The sequence below is a fragment of the Ambystoma mexicanum genome, chromosome 8 (genome assembly GCF_040938575.1).
Source record: "Ambystoma mexicanum isolate Mex_15411 chromosome 8, UKY_AmexF1_1, whole genome shotgun sequence".
In the NCBI taxonomy this organism is placed as follows: Eukaryota; Metazoa; Chordata; class Amphibia; order Caudata; family Ambystomatidae; genus Ambystoma; species Ambystoma mexicanum.
In genome coordinates this window covers 1101651452-1101672111 of record NC_090929.1, presented here as the reverse complement: position 1 = coordinate 1101672111, position 20660 = coordinate 1101651452, and the positions used below count along the sequence as shown (strand labels likewise).

The window sequence follows — 20660 nt, the reverse complement described above, 5'->3', positions numbered from 1 at the left end:
CTTTTTTTGTTGAACCTGATGCTTCAGGTTATTGCATTGGGGCGGTATTGTCTCAAACCTGTCCGCATTCGGGAGAGATCCATCCTGTTGCCTATTTCTCTCGTAAATTGACAGCTTACGAAAAGAATAACTCCATCACAGAACGCAAACTTTTAGCCATCAGAGACGCATTCTTGGAATGGAGGCATCATCTTTTGGGGGCCAAACACCTTGTAACTGTATACTCTGATCACCGTAGTCCGTTAGCCTTCAAATCTATGAAATGTCTTACGGCTAGACAGGCGCAGTGGCATTTATTCTTTTCACAAATCAATTTGTTATCACATACCGTCCTGCTAAAGCCCAAGTTCCGGCTGATACTCTCTCACGCTTACATGTGGATGGTCAGTCTCAACAGCTCGAAGCTCTTCCTCCTCCTCTTCTACCAAACATGGTTGTTTGTAGTTGTTCAGCCCTCTTTGCGTTCAATCATCCTTGATTGGGTTTCAAAACATCCAAAAGAGATCATTGACCTCAATCTAGAAATCATTCAAGGTATGCCATTCATTCAAGGGCGCGTCTATATACCTTCAGGTCAAGCTAGAGAATTAGCTCTTCAGTGGTCTCATGATTCCTTGATTGCTGCACATCCAGGAAGTCAAAAAACTCTTGAAACCTTATGGCTTTGGGCTTGGTGGCCTTCCATGGTTCGTGATGTAAAGGATTATATTTTGACTTGTTCCATATGCACTCAGTGTAAAACGTCTAGAACCAAGCCAGTTGGATTGTTGCAACCTCTTCCTGTGCCGTACAAACCTTGGCAGATGCTGTCAATGGATTTCATTGTGGAACTTCCTGACGTTCAGGGCTATGACACTATTTGGGTAATCGTTGATTACTTTACTAAATATGCGTTGTTCATACCTTGTTCGGGTTTGCCTGCAGCTCCAGAATTGGCTAAACTGTTCTTGACAAATGTGTTTCGTTTCTTTGGCATTCCCCCCGGTTATTGTTTCCGATCGTGGCACGCAATTTACGTCACGATTCTGGAAGGCTCTTACAGCTTCTTTGGGTATTGAGGACAGGTATTCCTCGGCTTACCATCCTCAAACGGATGGGCAGACAGAGAACTAATGCTACCATCGAACAGTATCTATGCTGTTTATGCCTTCAGTACCAACAGTCTTGGTTTACTTCTTTACCTTATGCAGAATTTGCATATAACAACTCTATGCATACATCAACTGGAGTTTCTCCTTTTTTTGCCCTGTATGGTGGTCATCCTAGGGCACTTCCACTTGATCCGGTATTACCGGCCATTAATCCTGCAGCAAAAGATTGCATCAGAGATCTCGATAAGATTCATCGGGACGTACGCTGTCATTTATTCCGAGCTCAAGATCGTGCCAAGAAGTATGCCGATGTACATCGATCACCTGCTCCAGTCTATCGCAGTGGCATGAAGGTGTGGTTATCGTCCCGCAATATGCGAATTGCGGGCAAACGCTCGCTTCTGCCCAAATTTGTGGGACCCTATGTCATTACTGATGTCATCAATCCTGTGGCAGTTAAGCTTTCTCTGCCGCGATCTTGGCGCATACATCCAGTCTTTCACGTCTCCTTGATCAAGCCCTTCATCCCTGGGACCCGTCTGCCTACTCGTCCTTCGCCGATCTTGGTGGATGGTGAGGAGGAATATGAGGTCTCGCGTATCCTGGACTGCAGGGTGTCTAGGGGTACGTTCTACCTCGTGGATTGGAAGGGGTATGGGCCTGAGGATCGTACTTGGGAGCCACTCTCCAATTTGCATTGTCCGGTTCTTCTGAGGAGCTTCCATTCCGCCAGGGGGTTGCCGGTGTCTTTGGGGGAGGATGCTGTTACACTTCAGACTTCCCCGTAGGCATCCTTGCAAAATACAACTTCTTTACAGGCTCCTCTATGGTCCAGGTACAGGCTACCATGGCGTCTGTACAAACGTCGACGCACTCCAGGTCACCTGACATGTCTTGTGCGTGGAAGACGTACAGCAAGCCAGGCCCCTCTTACGAATATAAAACCACCGTCTTCCAAGGGGCTTGTTGCTGCTATTTAGCGTTACCAGCTACACGCGGTTTTTGTACCGTTTCTTCTTCGTGTTTCCTTACACGAATCCTTATCTGAACTCCTGGTTTTGACCCTTTGCCTGAATTTTGGATTGCCTCGTCTCATCCTTCCTGTCGTGCTCATCTGGCTGTTGGACTCGGAACGCTACTGGATACGACTCTCTTCTTTGCCGGTTCTTCCCAGCTGCCGCTTTGCTCTTCAATTGCCGTCTTCTATCCGATCATCTCAACAGCTAGTCAGCTATACTCGTGTACTCAGGTACATACCTATTGTCATCCATGGATATTGTCTTCTGTTGAATTTTGGGACATTGAGTGACTTTTCTTGTGATTGCTCTTAAGTGCACATGAACGCAGTCCTGAACTGCACCAACCCGGCACTAGTGCGTCCCTCGTGCCGTTCGGGGTTATTTACCTGTACTAACTTCCCTGTTTGTTATTTTCTCCTGTCGTTGTCTTCAGAATCCTGGACTCCTCTTACTCTACTATCTTATTTCAGGTCAGTGGTTATCAATCCTATAGCTATAGTGGGAACTGATACTGAATTAGTTGGGGGCCGTTTGCTGAAGTAACCACATGTATCCAATCAGCTGTGCACGGCGGCCATTGCTGCTGTTGCCATGGGAATACAAACAAAAGGCAACCTCGCTTTCTGAACAGCCGCATGCTAAAATGGAAGGCTTTGGCAGCTTTTTGATGCATCAAGGGAGAAGGCATCTGGAGGGACCCGTCAGTGTTGCTCTTCATTCGATCCTTATATGCTGGGTCAGTTCTTGTAGATATCACTTTCAGGAACGGTGCTGTGGAGGTTGCAAGTCTCTGAGGCGTCGAGTGTGCGGTACGAGCAGGTGTGCACTTTAGAACATATGTGAAATCTGACACTTTGTGGGCTGCTAGAGCCAGGGTCGTACTCGGAAGAGGGAGGACAGGATGTATCACATGCATGCTATTTTGTTATTTCCTTTTCAATATATATGAAGAACTGTTTATGTTGAATGAAGAGGTATTTCTTGTTCACTACTGTTGCTACTTAAGCTAGAAACAGAAGGCCGAGATATGTAGCACCACATGTGCATCTATTCTTTTGGCTTGATGGCACCTCTGATTTGCATGCTAAGTTCGGAATCCAATAAAATATATATTGAAAAGGAAATAACAAAATAGCATGCAATCCTACACCAGTTTGGTAGCAAGGGATCTACAAGTAATCAGGGGAGGAACCAGTGGGGAGCAGATCAAACAGTCTCAGGTAGGGTGGGGAATGGAGGGTGTGTGTACCTAGGCATTGGGGATGAGCCATTAATTAAAGAGGAGTGCCTTGAGCTCATTCCAGAAATGTAGAAGCTTGGGGGAGAGTCAGCAGATGACGGGGAGGTAATTTCAGAGTCTTGGGGCATGGACAGAGAAGGTCTGTTTTCTGGTGCTTTCCCTCTTGCATCAGTGAAGTTCAAGTCTACACATGCATGCCTTTAGAACATAAGCCTCTGGAGATGCAGAGTTTCGCAGTGAGGCAGGTTGGCGATTTGAGGGTGACAGCCTGGTAAATGATGCAGCAGGATTTGAACAGGATACAGGTTTGCATCGGGAACCATTGCAGTTCGAAGAGGGTTAGGGTGATGTGGTCGAATTTGTGGAATTTATGAGACATGCTGCATCATGCAGGCCACATTTCAGGGGTGCCAGTGTAGTCGCTGGAAGGCCTTCCAAATAGGCACTGCCACTGCAAACCCTTTTCCTAATGTCCTGCCCGTGTAGCGATTTAATTTGGGCCCTGTGATCAGTACCTTCAGTGCCCACTACTTCTTTCAGGTGAAAAACCTATTGGTCTTCAGGTATATCGTCCTGACTCGGGCAATACTAAGGATTTCCTCAAGTCTCTCCAAGTTTGTAGGCATGACAGAATAGCCCAGGCCAAATTCTCAGGAGGTGTAGTGGGATGGGGTGGTACACATGTCCAGTATACACTTCTTTAATACCCAATGAGAGATGTTCCACACACACTTTTTAAAAATATGATCTTACATTAAAAAAAAACAAATTCAGGAACACAGAACGTGCCCATAAAAATATACAACATAATTGCACATCAAGATGTATAGATTAAAAAAAAGAAAAAAATACAACATCATTAAAACCATAATACATTTTAGAGATACAAGAAAAAAGAAAAGAATTCAGGCAGATTTCAATAAAAAGTTCCCGATAGGTATATGACAAGGCATACCATCTGTCGCATAAAAACATTGAGCCATGTCCGAATCCACTAGCAAAGCTGTCACATGCCTGAGCATGGGAATCTTCAGAAGAGGGTCTCTGGGAACAATTAGCTCATGAGTCAGCACAGCTTCACTGTTCCCCCAAACTCTGAGCCAATGACTGGCAGGCAATGCTGCAATGAGATCACTATTAACATACAGCCCAGTTCCTGGTGCACAGGAACATTTGGGGGGCGCTCGAGGGAGCCCCCAATACTCTTGAAAAGATGTTCTTCACCTGAATAGGCTCAGCATTACTATATCCCCACAGCTCCATGCCATAGCTAGCAACATGCCCATGGCTCTGGCCACCCCTGATGGCCTGCTTAAATCTTGCAGTTTGCTATTAGCATGGGATTCAGCTCCAAAGTTTGAGGAAAATCTGACCCCCAGCCAGTCAAAGCTATACACAGCTATAAGCTAAACATTATCTGGAATTTGGATGGACGCTTCCCCCTACTATAGACCATAACGACCGATTTTTGAGCATGGACCTTTAGGACTAGCGAGTATGTGAATGAAGAATAATCATTAAGACGACACTGCAAGACTAGGAGATATCGGGCCAGCAAGACCATATCATTTGATTTGAACATCTACAAAGTGCATTTCCTGTAGGAACCTAGCAGAACTGCATCTGGGCGCAGGTGATCAGTGTATTCTTTTAATTTAGCAAGATAGAAACATAGCTACCCTAAATAAAACTAGAAGCTCTCATTCAAACAAATAGGTTTTCAGCTATTTTTTATTTTTATTTAATTGATGAACAATCTTTACCAAAGAGTACTGAGATCCAGATTTCAGCAATTTTCGGAAACTGGATAAAGATTTGATCTCAAGCAAAGATTGTGGGAGAAAGTTCCAAACACGAGGACCGAAGACAGAAAACCGGCCATCTCCCCACTGTCTCCAGCTGTTCGAGAAGTGGGGATTATCAGTAATCCCTGTCCGTTTGATCGTAAGGTACGAGTCAGGCAATAGGATGAGATCTTAGAACTCAAAATACAGAGGGGCCTGTCCATGAACAAATTAAACAAGACACAGAATCTTGAACTCTATCCGCTGTTGTACCAGCAGCCAATGTAAGCTTCCGTGGGACTCAGAGACAGAGGCATTCCGGGATAGAGTGAAGATAATGCATGCTGAATTCTGAGGCATCAACTTTGAATTTGCTGGGGTGCCTACCACAGTGGGGCGATCATTCCCAGAAATAAGGGGCTGTAGAGGTTTCAAGAGCCCCAGTTGAAAATACATCATTTGATTCATATATAAATGACAGCTCAAGCCAGCCTCCAATATACAGGCCAGATTTTTTTTTTTTTACAAACGGGCTGTATTTGTTAGGCAACCCAAACAAGGCGGGACAGGGGATCCCACATGTAACTTTACAATTTTTTTTTTCAGGCAGAGGATGATAACCACCGTCCTAGAAGGATTCAACTGGAGCTCGTTTTCCGACATCCAGCATTGAATCATTTCAGCACCCTTCACCAACCGTTCCACTACCTCTGCTGGGTGGCTTAAGCGAACATAAATCTTGAGTATCATCAGCATATGAATGATACAGTCATTCAAACTGGCCAATAATATAGAGCAGAGAATGAACATTAAAAAGCAGGGGCAACAGGATGAGCCCTGTGGCACTGCATAAGCCGGAAGAGGCAGAAGTCTGTTGCCCTACCTATGGACATCCGGGGTAGATTACATCAGTGGTCAATATGACCACTTAACAGGCAAAAAAGGGGGGGCCAGCACACAGCCCTGACACCATCTGAAAAAGGGCAGTGCACCGTCCATGTGCCCCACTCGTCACACAAGCCACTGTTGAGATGCAGTCTCTCAAGAAGATCTACCAATGCACCTGGGCAATTCATGGATCTGAGTGCACACCAGAGCTTGTCACGATTGACCATGTCAAAGGCGGTGCTCAGATCCATGAAGGCAAGAAAAATAGACTCGGTGTAGAATGAGTGGACCACAACCAAATGTTCAAAGACTGCTCAGCAGTTCCAAGACCTGGTCTAAACCCCAGCTGAATGGGGAAAAGAATATTAATCCACTCCACCCAGGACTCCAATCTCCCCAGGAGCACCCTCCCCATGATTTTAAACAAGGAGTCCAAAAGGGAAATTGTTCTATATGACGCTGGTAGCGCCCTTTCGGCCCTTTTTGTAGATTCACTGAATCACTGCACAAATAGCATTAAACCCAAAAGGTCAGAACGGGGGCCTACAGGTCCGGTTCAAACATTATCAAATCTGCTGGAAAGTTATCCGGGCCCCTGCCCGCCCCATCCCCCAAAATGAGATATAGGGCATTTGCGGCAGCTAAGTTAACCAAACCCTCCATAACAGCGGTTAATACTGGCCGACTGCTCCTAGCAAACTGCGCATGGGGCAGATTATAAACATTAACCACCAAAACCTAATTCAAACCCACCCTGCAGATTATAACCATCTGCAAGAAAGGATAAGAGGAATCCAGAGGAAGGAGTTCACTGGCTAGGGGATTTTTGACCAAAATGGATAGCCATCCGTGGCAACGCATCCCAGGGTTCTTGTGCGCAGCTACACAATAGGCTAAAAATCAATCAACGGGGACGTCCTCCACTGCCCAGGTCTTCTGTAGAAGAACAATATCAGCCCTCGCAAAAAGTGACTGGGTCTTTGGGCTATCCAGTCTGGATTTAACACCAGCCACATTCCACGAAACAATCAACAAAGATAAAATTGACTGGAGAACATGAGATTGGTCGGACAGACCATTTGACAGACCACCACATGCCTGCCCCCCTGCTAAGCCGTGCCAGTTCTCACTCTCGGCTATCAGCCCATATTCCCTAAAATTGCTTCAGAGGAGGGGCCTGTGTGACAAAGGCATACACCTTTTCCTATGCCTGCTTAGAGACCTGGAACCCCCTCGGGGCAGCCTGCCTCAGCCTCTGCGCCAGTTCTAGTATTGTTAAGCCAATAATGGCCCTGTTAGGATCCACTGCGAGTTCATTACTACCTAGCCCAAGATTCCAGGAGGTGATGTTATGAGAGTCTGGAAAACCACCCTCCCCTCATGCCAGTACCACCAGAAATCTTGGATATGATATATGTCAGCCTTGGTGTTCTCGAATAACTATCGCCTTCATTGCTACTGCGCCTCTGCAATTTGGGACATACAAGTGAAAATGAACATTAACAAAAGAAAAGCAAACATTGCACCCCTTACAAAACATACAGTCGAGAGAGAATGCAAACAGTAGGAAACCGCTTGAACAAGATATTATTCACCCAAAATACCTCAGATAAGCCTTTCGCTAGGGCTCTTTTGTATGCATTTCTATTGCCATGTGTTAGGCCCTCAAAGAAACAGATTAGGTTGGTGTCCTGCCAGCTGCTCAGGATCGCCCTTTAATGTTCCCTTTTTGACACCATCACAGGGAGTACCCCAGATGGCATCATGACTCCATGTCGTTTCCACAGCCGCCATGCTCAATTCTGTCTGGGTTACCCACCTTTAGGTTATTTGCTCCAAAAGCAATACGAGACCTTGGTGACCTATAAGTGACCTTGACAACCTTTCAGGCTGCGTGGATATAAAGCTTTGACAGCTTGTAGTCTTCAACCCCCCGCATGTCCCCCCAACCCCCCCCAACACGTCCCCAAGGGTGTGGCAACCCCACCAGCCCACACCCTGGGGCCCCAAATGTGTTCCTGCTGAGGAAATCACCAAACTGTCCTTGATGACTTTCGGCACCGGGTTGCTGGAGGGATCAGACCCCGGTTGAGCGTTGTTAGCCTTGTTCGTACCATCATTCCTTGCCTCAAGGTTAGTCAGGGACTGCCAGGCATCCATTTTCCCCTGCATCTTTTTCACACCTCCCCAACAACAGCCTGAAAGCATCCTTCAGTTGCAAAAAGGCTGTTGAGATGTTTAGCAAAATATAAAATATAGGTATATGTGCTCTCACGGGGCCCAACAGCTTGTTCGCCATCCAACATCAGGCTAGAGCCCACAGGATCAGAAAATACAGAGGCAGAATTTCATGGGCCACCTTGTGGACACACTGGCTGATACTCAGTTCCTTAATAGATGGAATACACAGGAGTTCTCTCAAATGATTATCCCCTCCTCCCCCCCATCCCAAGGTCCTGGCCAGTACGACCCACCGGGTTGACCAATAAAATGGACTGCCTTTCATCCTAAGTGGAGTTACCATCCGTATCACCACACAGCTTGTCCAGGTTTATGAAATCAGCTTCTCCCAATGCTGTACACTGCACTAGCATCACCCCATTATTTTCCTGCAAGCAATTCTCAGCACAGTTTTGTCGATTGAGCGCTCTAGCGCCTCCAGGATGGATTTGGACAAAAGATGCAACTGCAAATTCTTTTCAATATTCGGGGGTCCGTCATTTGGCTCAGTCAATAACACAAGTGCCTTTTCATAGACACATCCGGACCCTAAATTAGAACCCCCCTGCCCCTGAGTTAGAGATCCAGATAAATGAATTGGAGGCAAAAAACATCCAGATACGATGATCCAGGCTCAGCATCATATCCGCCAAGCCTGCTCTCTGCAGCTCAACTGGATTGTCTTTGACGTCAACATTTTCAACAGTGGCTACCATCAAACTACTTGGGCTGGCCACATCAGTCACAATGGCCACAACCACATTAGTTGCTACAACCTCACAGATTGCCTCCTCATTTATCTCCCCATCACACCAGTTGTGGTGACCCCCCATAGCCCTCTGGCTTCGGGCCACCCAATTGATGGTAGACTGCCTTGGCGGGTTAAAAGCCCCAGCGGTTTTTGTCCCCGTTTAATTAGCTGTGGCACCTCTCTTTTTTACTACTCCCGTGTCCGGAGTTCACCACCATGACAGCTAGATTCAATGCACAGCCTACAGCTGAGCCGAGCAACCACCACTCCCCCTCACACTGCAGTGGAGGCACCAGGGAGTAGCAGAGGCAGGTAGCAAGGTACCGGTCCTCCTACAAAGCCAGGACTCCTGACTTCCTGGACTTCACACGGCCTTACGGCAGCTGCACCATAACAGCGCAACTCAGAAGGAGGGGTAGTCCAAGAGGGAAGGGAGCCTGCAACAACGTGTCAAACTGCACCCCAATTGATGCCGCTTCCGACGGGTAACCAATTCAGTAACAGTATTGATCATTTGGTATTACCCAAGTTGACCGCGACCGAGTTGGCAGATTTATTTTGCGGCCGTTTTGACCCACAATATATGCGGGGGGTGGTTTTGGGGTAATAAATAATATAGGGGGATTCAGAGGGGACTCGCAGGGGCTTCCCCCCGCATATATATTCGGTCAAGACGGCCACAAAAAACAGCCAAATCAGCCACGGGCAATTTGATCAGAGCAATTCATATAGTTATGGAGTTGTGGATTCAGGCCATTAATGGAGCCGCCCCCCTCAGTCGCGAGACAAGCACACACCAACCCCCTCCAGCAGTGGTCAGGCACCAGCAAATCACCTCATCATAAACCAAAAGTCCACTCCGGGCAGAAATAGGGAAAAACACTGTATGCTGCCCATCATGTCCCCCTTCACTGCAGCAGTGTTGTGGTATTGCAGCTCACCGGCACACAGCCTTGGAGTGCCACAGACCCAGAATGCCAGCCGTGAAACGTTAAGCCGAACCTCCACAACCAACAGTGAGGCCACCTCTGACATAATTCTACAGGAATATATATATATATATATATATATATATATATATATATATATATATATATATATATATATATATATATATATATATATATATATATATATATATATATAGCAGATTGAAAACAAAATACACTCACCGATGAGTAACTTTGTAAACAAAAGATGAAACAATTCATCAGGCAAGTAATCCAATTTTATTTTAGAGTCAATAGAGCGCCCTATCGAGAACAAAAAAGGCAGTAACATGTATGCAGATGCTTTTCTATCTAGGCTGGCAAGTTCAAGTAGAGACCAAGAGAGACACCTGCAGAGGGAATTGTACAAAAGTGACCGAATAAGCATCTCCTGGAATGACATTCGAGGGAAGCCCTCAAGGAGGCCCATGAAGATTAAGAGACTCAGGGCTAAAGAAATGTATGAAAAACCTCCCTACCTCCCTAGTAGCACTGGCGAATAAGTTGAGAAATACTCTGGAACGAAAAAAAAAACAATTTGGTGGTAGGCGGTTTCCACATGTGGTTGCTGCGAGTTTTGTTCAGCAACCAGTAAGGAATCCAGCAAGGATTTGCATCAAGCGACGAGGGACTGGTGCATGAGGGATTGCTAGATCCTTGGGGATTTCCCTACCGTTGCAGGCACCTGCAATGTGCCGGTAATTCCAACATATCAGGTGCCGTTAACGGTAAGTCAGTTTGCCGGTATCCAGCCGGAATTACTGGACGGATACCGGCAAACTTGTAATGAGGGCCAATGTCTCATTCCTTGGTTTCATTCCATCTGCCAATTGTTTACTTAATCTTTTGCAATCATGTCTTTCTTTCCTGTGTTTCCTCCTCATTACTTTGATAATTCTATCCATTTATTTTTGTCTTTCACCTTGTTTCTTGATCAGGGTTTTTATCAATTTAAAAAAAGACCAAATGGAGTAGGGAAAGATGGACTGAATGAAAAAAGTGAAAAATGAGAAATCATAAAGACAAATCATGAAACGAAGATGAAGGAAAAAAATGAAGGACAGTTGGAATGAAGGAAAGACTAAGATGTCAACAAAGACAAAAAGTAAAAAGGAGGGATAGAATGAAGCAACTAAATGAATGTAGTAAATTTAACTTGCACTGGATGCTGGCTACCAGAGTATCTGCGTAGCCCATCTTGGGGGCTCCACAATGCCCATGTAGCAAGTCACCTTTGTAGATATGGTGAACAAAGATGGGCCAACTCTCCACAGGGATGAAAAAAGCTGGGATCTCAACAACACGGTACATCACCCCAGGTTACTGTGCTGCAAGGACAGTGCAAGACACTGCATGGGTGTGAGGAAGTAACGGTCAAAACCAAGGGAGCACAGTCTGCGGCACGCAGGGATGGAAGAGGTTAATCGGGGTGTGCGAGACGGTTACGAGAATGAAGGACTGTCGGGGGTGAGTCCAGGTGCAGAGAAGAGGCAGAGTTGGGTTAATGGGCTTGTTCTGTCTTCTTTAAAAAGGAGGAAGAGGCCCGCCAGAAAGAGGGGGTTGTGCACAAGGGATCGAGGAAGCTGCAGTTAGAGGTGCGTTTGGGCTTATTAGCTGGCCTGGGGAAATGGTACCGGAGGACCAACGTGAATGGACGAAGCTGCGGAACGGATTGACGTACGAACAAGGTAACGAAGCCAGACTCCCAAATAACGGCTGGAAGAGGAGAAGGAAAATGAGGATTACAACGTGGAATGCCGCCACCGATGGAGCAGGTGAATCTGCAGAAGAGAAAGGGGGTTGTGGGGAGGGAAAGGGGTGAAAGGAAGGAAGGAGGTAGAGGGGTGCATAAAGAAGGAGAGAGAGAGAGAGTGAGAGTGAGAGAGAGAGAGAAAGAAACAAGGAGACTAAAACAAGGAAGAGGCGAAGGCTTGGGAGGGGGCAGAAAGCGGGGTGGACAGCAAGAGTGGTGGCGGAAAGCAAGAAGAAGGGGGCGGAAAGATTCAGGGTCTGAGCATAGGAGACCAGAATCACCTCAAGGTGGCGTTTGAGCATTTGAAACACCTAACCAGGTGCAGAAGGTTGCACAGGGGAAGAGGAGTTATAATTTACTGCATCAGAAAAGAGACAAAACATTAAAAGACTATCACTTAAAGGTTGTGCCTTAAAATCTTAGGACGACAGATGGCTCATCTCTGCACCCTAGAATACAAACTCCAGGTCATCACTGTAAAGGCACCATAGTGTTTCCCTGGAAAGAGGATGGCAGCTTGTAGAGTTAACACCAAACCCAAAGTGACAAAAACACCTTAAAGAACATTTTCAGATTTCATGATTATGCCTCAAGCCAGGGACCTGAAATCTACTGTGGCAATATGGGATAGTTTTCCCCCTGAATAATGGGGTCAGTCAGCTGTGGCCTGATGGTGGAGGGATACAAACTGTGTGCAAAACCCCAGCCTGTTCCGGAGATTTATCAGCTTTATGCTTCATCCCCTCTCCTGGTGAGACCCCCAGCACTCGTTTGCTGGACTTCTGGGCCTTTTTCTTTCCATTTTTAATGAGAGGAGCCCCACCCGCCAAATCATTCTGATTTGCTCTGACTTTTTGAACTCTGTCTCCTGGTTTTACCTTTTTCTATGGAGTCTGCTTTTCTCCATATCTGTTTAAAGGCATCTGTGTTCTTTTGCAGCGGACAGCACCCTATGTGCAGTGTTGCTCGGAACCCCTTGGGTTCTACTTTCAGATTCTTTCACTATCCTTAACAACTACTGTTCTTAAGGATAGAGGGATACTTTGTATCCTTCCTAAAACATTACATTATGAGAGATTAGCACTCACCACCTTACGTGAAGTACCAAGGGGATACCCAGTATCCAGTCACAGCGATAACCTCACAGTTATGGCTGGTGGCAGTGGACGTGTTCTTCCAACTATTGTCCTATTTTTTACCGCAGACTGTTCACAGTCTCGGTTATGCACAATAGGGTCACCTATGTTCTAACATGGTGGCTCCTTTCTTTTTTCGCCATTTCTCATGTGGTTGTCCTTTGTTAGCCCTTCTTCTACCATTCTGGGAGGGGGTGGGGAGGGAGGTCTGTGGGGGCATTTTGCCTTTGGTGGGAACATGTGGGTGTCCCTGCCTAGTCTCCACTGTGTCTGCAAAGGCAGGAACTGTGGAAAGAGTTTAACACTCCCCTACTCTTTTGTCTGCAAGAGTGCCTGAATTGAACCAGTTCCCACTGGAGAGGCTGGCTGTCCTGATTGGACAGTCACCCACGCCTTTCTGTAAAATGCTTAGAGAAACGAGTGGGAAAACTGAATATAAGGTGAGGTTCTGGAGGTAGAAGGCAAGTCGACCACTGGAACATAAGATCCGAAGCTGAAGATGACCAGAGACACCTGCAGACCCTTTGCAGTAACTAAAGCGACCACTGCTGTCCTGAGCCCGTTTTCATATCAACAGAGGAGCTCCGAAGAGGACTCCTTCCCTTTGGCTGGTGGAACCAACCAGCCCCAGGACGAACTACAAATCAAGCCATCTCCTGGGGTGTTGTGACCTTCCAGGGCTGCAAACCGTGAATGCCAGGAGCCCTGAAACCCATTTGCAGTGCATAATCTATGCAAGGCGAATCCGTCCAGACCTTTGGTGAGCTATAGTTGGACTCCAGAGGCACAATCCCACTCATCCAAGTCCCCTCACTAGAGTGCAGGACAACAGAATCGAAGATCGACCAGCCGATACCCGTCCTTTGTTGGTGCTGATAAAAAAGGTGCCAAAACCACAGACTGACCAAGGAAACCCAAGGAAATCCGTGCCAAGGGTCTTCTCTCACAAATGCTGCTGTGACAACCCATGCAGAGTACTTCCTTTCAACACCAGAACAAGGAATCAGGAGACCGGGTCCGTCGCTGCTGCACAAGAGAGAATCCAGCTACGTTTGCTTCTTCTCACCTAAGGTACTGTGGGGATAAAGGTAGAACTTCTCTTAAGCTGAAGAATCGATCCAGTGCGACTAGAGTGAGATAGTGTTTGGGTGTCCACCCGTAGCTCTGGCCCAGGCTTTACAGCTTGTGTCCTTCAGGGTGTCCCTCGCAGGGTCTCTGTAATTTGTGTTATCTTGCGAAGCATTTTGATTGTAATGACTAAAGCAAGGCATAGAATAAGCGGTATCGCATCGCATTTTGCGATACAATACTCCCGATTTGCTTTTTATTTCAATAATCATGTCGCACAAACTGCGACATGATTTCTAGAATGAGGGTTCATATTTACTTAGCCTGGCCTGTGCTGTGCTTGTGGTGCAGAGCGCACAGGCGAGGCAGAGGGAGAGGCTCCGGGGCTGCAAGGCATGCACAGAGGAGCCCATTGCAGAGGCCAGAGAACAGAAGGGACAACTCAAGTCACAGCTTGGCTGCCCAGGGTAAGTACTTGTTAATGAAGATTCCTGGGCTGTAGGCTGTGTGATCAGTGCAGGGGGCTGGTCTTCTTAATGTTCTTTGAAGCGTGGCCTGCAGCGATTTGCTGCCGTCTGTCCCGTGCTTCAAAGAACATTTTAAAACGTCTTATCGGGCTGTTTTATCAGTGTGGGGCTCAAACAGACCCTGCACTGATAAAACGGCCTGCAGGCATATTGCCATCTCAATGTTCTTTGAAGCACAGTACTACAGTCATTTGCTGTCGTCCTGTGTTTCAAACAACATTTAGAAAGCCTTGGGCTGTTTTATTAGTGCGGGTCTCAAACTGCCACAACACTGATGACACTGCCTGTAGGAAGGGGAATATCCAGCATTGCAAGAGTTGGGTAAGCGAGCAATGAAAAAAGTCCTACTACTTTCCCCGCAAATGCAGTGCGCGCAATTCCATAGCGTCTCATTCGGGCCCACAAACCGCTGCTAGTGGTAGATGGCATTTTAACACATACAAAAATAAATAAAAATGCAGAATCATTACAGATGCAGGAAACATCTATTAGAGCTATGTTCAAGTGCTCCCGTGCAAAATACATGCAAACCTCTGAATTTGCACGTGGATTGCACCAGCAGAAATGACTTCACAGAAATGGACATCGCAAGGAGCATCAGTCTTTGATACTTGGAGGCACCAAGGAAGCGACTTTAGAATAAGTTGCCATAAGTAAACCAGGTGGAAAATAACTGTGGTGCAAAATACCTAAATTGCACCATTGTTATTTATGGAGCAACTCTATATCAGGGTATTTTTTTTATTTTTTAAATAACATATTATATTAACATAAGTCCTGAAGTGAATCACAGAGCTGCAGATAAGACACAGTAAAGGATCTGCCCAGGATCACACAGTTTGGTTAAATGGTGAAAGCGGGATGTGGACAATTTAAGCAACTGAGCACATCTTCACAGGTTTAGTGGAAATAGATATTTATTAATGTTCCCTTTGCATTTCATGTGCTTAAATAAAACTTTATTTATAGCAATGACCTGGAAGCAAAGCACATTAGATTATAATAAACTACTCTTTCATAATTAACTTTACACTATATACATCACTATAGAAATATATTGAACAATAAGAGTATGGCGTTTGTTGTATTCTCCCCATCCTTCATGCAAAGTCACGATAACATCATGCAGATTCACGCTAGCCTAACAAATTCCCCCTGGGTAAAGACAGTCATTTGATAAAGCCTGCAGTATGATGTACTCTTCTCAATGCTGATAACCCCCTCCCATGCACGTTTCTAAAGGGAGAAAGGTGCCTGCTGCTAATAGCTCCCCTCCCATCAGTGCCCAACGGCTCACATTAGCTCATGGACCTTGGGACATTGTCCTGCTGGCACCGGGACACCTCTCCCGTTTGGAAAGGGTCAGGTGTCCTGTTGCCAGGACAATGACCATGCTGAGCAGGAATTGCTCAGCACACACATTGCCCTCCCAGCGGGACATCTTTCCTGTTGGGCACGCTCATTGAGGTGCAGTGCCGAATGGGAGAGGTGTCCCAGTCAGTGACAAAAATCCTGGTCATGCTTTCAAAAGAGCCTGTGGGGGCGGGGTAAGGGGGGGACTTGGCCCCGCTGTCCCCCGCACGGTGTGCCACTGCCTGTAGGTATGGGTGCCAAGTTTTGATTTTCGTTACAGGGGCAGAACCAAATTTCATGATGGTGGGCAGAAATTCCCATACTGCGAAGCGAGGGGGCTGGATCCATCCACCTTTTAAAAACCCATTTACCAGCAGGAATTGCGGAAAAAGCCATAGCATTTATAGGCAGGTCTAAACCTATAACAGTCGCCTAAACTGCTGGGCTATCTTTGCAGTATTTTGCTTTTGTAATTCCTACTTCCGACAGCTCAGCCACAAACAGTTTGACCTGTCCACCACCTACCCCCAATCAAGGCTTACCACAATAAGGCAGTCCCCCCCTCAAACCCCCCTTTGTAGCGAGAAGCACTTGCTAATTTTTCAAGATGCATGTTAACACTTCACTAAGCCAGAACCAACAGGAGAGGAGGCCAGCCCGAGTGATTCAGAATAGCATGTCAAATCAATCTGGATTCCTTTTGGTTGCAAAATGACACTCCTGCCACCGTTGTTCAAAGAGAACGGAGAAGGGGGGCACAAGGGCCCCTCTGCCTGAAGGCATTGCCTTCTTAATGTTCTTTGAAACGTAGGAGTACAGTGATTTGTCTGCACATTGTTGCTTCAAACAACATTCACAAGGTCATATGCCTGCAGGCAGACCCGCCTACATTTGAAAATCAAAAACCCTGTGATTTCTGCAGCCCAGCTTCTATAATGACTGTAAACTCCGTCCTTGCATGTCACTATATTGAAAAAGGGACAACTACTTAAAATTAAGACACAGAATCGGACGAGGTTAGGCGAGTCTGCCTGCATGTATTATCAAGAGGTTGTGTTTTATCAATTGTCTGGAAATAATATTTCTCCTGACCGATGATTGGTAGAAGATATACTCTTCCCAGCCGTTTACTAATGGTCATCCCGGCACTGAAAACACAACCTACTGTCATGAGGCCTTCTAAATGTCTTTGAAGCACCAGACTGCAGCAGGGCCAGCTGAAGATTTGTCATGGCTCGTGCAGGCCCATTTCAATCTGATGTTTGGGGGTCCCTTAGCCTGGAGTGGAGAAAAAGTCTGCAAACATTTGTGTGTAACTTTTACACTTAATTAAATTAGAACAAATAAATAAAAATAAAACCAAATACACATTATAATGAAGACAAAAAAAATACAGCCTGGGAGAGGGGGGAGATTTAATACCACAGATTATCACAAGACTGCCAAACATTAGGCAACTGAAACTCTAAACTTCAACTGAAAAACTATTGATCCTTCTTTAGCAGCAACAGTCTATTCTAAAGCCACCCAGCTGAAAAGGCAAGGTGATGACCCTTTTTTTGTGTTTGGCACAATGCGCCTTTACAAATATTTGGAACAACACTTCTACAAATTTGTAAACATGTGCAATATATACAAACGTATTCACATTTACATAATATATTGTAACAATGAAACTAAGATATACACTCAGCTTAAAAACGAATAAAAACCAACAAAAACCAACAAAAAAAAACAACATTTTTCATTTTCCTTAAATTCTTCTTTTAGATCATCCATAGCTTTATACAGCTTTGTTTCATAGCTTATCTCAAGACAGCGACCATTTTAGAAACCGATGAGGCCCAGGGAAGGGGAAGGTGATGGCCTGAAGGGCTCCAGTAAATGCAGCTTATGTGTAATGTCTGCATTGCAAAGTATGCATTTAAAGTATGGAATATAAGAAGTATGTTTCAATGTCATAGGATTCCTGACTACCAACACGGGGACAGTTGCTGGTGGACCCTCCCAGGCTTGGACCACTTTCAACTGAAAAGGTTGAAAGGCCCTGGAGCCGCTGCACTGTAGGGATTTGCTGCCGTCTCGCGCTTCAAAGAGCATTTAGAAGGCATTTGCCTGGAAGCTGTGTTCAGTGTGGGGCTCTGTGCTATGATATTTCTCCTGCTCGATGACTGGCTGGAGATGCATTATTCCCAGCCATTTGCTAGAAGTTGTCCTTCACGGATAGCAACCTGCAGGCATTAGGCCTTTTAAACGTTGTTTGGATATCCATGTGATAAATGAATTGCACCTGCGCTGCACTGTTAAAAAGGCCCAGAGATTACCTTTGTAAAACATTTTGTTAGCTGAAACTGCGCCTTATTTAGGCAATTGCCATGTTCCAATTAACTGCTTGTCAGTTTAATAATAAAGATATCAAAATTGCTAATCATTTAGGTTGGCTTGCTAATCAATTGTTTTTACTTCGCAATTTTGGCTAATCAATTTTGCAAAACTAATGTATGCCTTGCTAAGGTATCACTTTGCCTTTCCAGCTGCTACATAAGACTTTGCATCCACTTCTACACTTACTTTTTGCTAGTTAGGGATTGGACTTCCAAAGCGTTAAGACACCTTAAAAGGTGTTACTAGAAGTCAAAAACTGTTCAAGTGTGTATAACCATCCTTTTCCTTCCCAGAGACTGTCTGCTGTGACGTTATGATCTAAATGCCATTACCGTTTATCTATAATCTATTCAAGTGTGCATCTTTACTAGTAATACAGTAGAACCGTCATTAGTGTCATTCTCTAACAATTGTAAACGCCAGCAAATACAATTGAAGCAGTCACCTATGAAAAGTATTGTTGACATTTCCCATGTGTTTGATTCTCTACAAAAAAAAAAAAAAAAAAAGTGTATTTACTTGCCTGCCTGTGCACATAAAATACATATATTTTGATGTGTTTCTTTGGCCTATTGTATTGACTGGGTTCAGTGTACTTCTGTACAGCTCACATTCTTTTCCCAAGATAAGCCGGGCTAGTCTGGCATTCTACCAGATCCGTTTGGTAGTACAGCCGTATACTAAGAGTTGGGGACCAAGATACCAAGGAATAGTTTTACAGAGTCTTACCTCAAGTGGCCTTTAGGAAAATTCCCTCAACACAGCCCTAGCAGCAATGTCAATAGTGATGGATCATAGGAGTTGTAGCAAGCTGAATGTTGCGGAATACTGCCCTAAGCACTTCAGGTAACTCATATGGGGGAGGGGCAGAGAGATGCAAAGGGCACACACATTTCAGAACCCCCAAACTAGAGGCAAATCATTAGTCCATCTGCTGAGTTGGAGAAAAAGAGGTATGAAGTAGCGAGATCAAGTACTTGGGCCAGAGTCAATGAAAAAGCTGGATGCGCGATGGTTGCTGGCAGGGGTAGTCTTTACTTAGCTAGCTTCTATGCCAAGGTGCATGCTAATTAAGCTTGTAAATGTGAAGGATGTTTGTGTAGAGCGGAAGGCGTCGGGCTTTAGACATGAGTGAAGTACTTCAGCGAAAGGAAGGAAGATAGATAACAGAAGAATACATTTTGTATCGGCAAAAGGCCACAGCACTGGCCACAGGATGCTGAAAGAACATACATAACTGGAGCTTGGGGAATGAAGACTGTACGAGGTGGGGCGGGGGAGGATCGGTAGAAAAATGTGGAGTGTTGGAGGAGCAACAAAAGAAATGAGTGGCTGTGTAAGAGGGAACGCGGTAAGGAGAGGTATGAGAAAATTATGTAGTGCAAGGGAAAAAGAAGGCAATCAATTCACAAAGGGAAAGCGGAAGCAAGGTTGAAGACAAGTGACAAACATATTTGCCAAGTAAGAAGGTGTAGTACATACCGTTACCATCCTCGATGCAAATGACAAAGTATCGGCTTGAATCAGTGACGCTCTCCACAGCGATGCCAGGAAACTGCTCCACTGGAGCCTGGGCAAACAGCTCTCCTGTCAAGAGAGTCCAACGTGAGAAACTGTACAAAAGGGTGCAACTGAAAAATCCTGACAATCCTATGCAAGGGAACAGGTCGGCGACATTAGCGTAGCCATTCGTCCCAATGCAACCAGGAAGGAATTATCGTTTGGGGGGTGGAACTATAATTCAAAAAGATAAATGCACATAGACAAAAAAGAAAAGTAGTCTCCATTGGTGGAATTTTCAGAATCAAAAAGTGGGTAAGCAAGGGTGTTTCACACTTGGTCTAACCAAACTCTTTTTCTGGGTAGCAAGGCTGAGAGTAAAGGCTTAGACTTTCGAAATCAGGGGTTTGGCATGTTGGTACAATTAACACATTGTCGTATTGGACAGCCACACAGTTGTATAAATATACTGTTCATTACACCAAAGACACATGCACGTATAAAAATGAAAAACATGACCAACTACACACAAAAGTATCCATACATACACAACAGGGAGTGTTAGGGATTGTATGGGCCTGTAGCCCAAACCCTATTGGGCGAAGGAGGCATCAAGAATGGTAAATATACTCGGCCCCTGATCTCAGATCCAACAAACTAGGATCCCTAGATAAGAAGGAATCGCTACCGGCAAATACTCGCACCTTTGGTCCAGTTGCAGGTGATCCAATGGGAGTAGTGGGCAGGAGGGATGGGGAGGGGTCCATGTTTAGAGGTAGAAACTGGTGTGTGAACAGGCTAGCGGTGATCCCAACCTCCCAAAGCTGACGGTTCCAGAGATCCATTAGTTGGACAGGAAAGATATCCTTGACAGACCACTGCGGCTATTCCGATGACGGACAAGCCCTCGGACACTGTAGATGTAGAGAGTTGGCTAAGGAAACCCTGTCAGGTTC

The 20660-nt window shown here is 45.6% G+C and overlaps 1 protein-coding gene across 1 annotated transcript in view; it reads right to left on the bottom strand.

Moving 5' to 3' along the window:
* Nucleotides 1-20660, bottom strand: part of NECAP2 (NECAP endocytosis associated 2) — a 325616-nt gene that overhangs the window by 210507 nt on the left and 94449 nt on the right. Inside the window, exon 3 of the mRNA XM_069611115.1 lies at nt 19687-19791. Within this exon, the coding sequence (XP_069467216.1) occupies nt 19687-19791 (105 nt within the window). The remainder of the gene's footprint in view (nt 1-19686; nt 19792-20660) is intronic.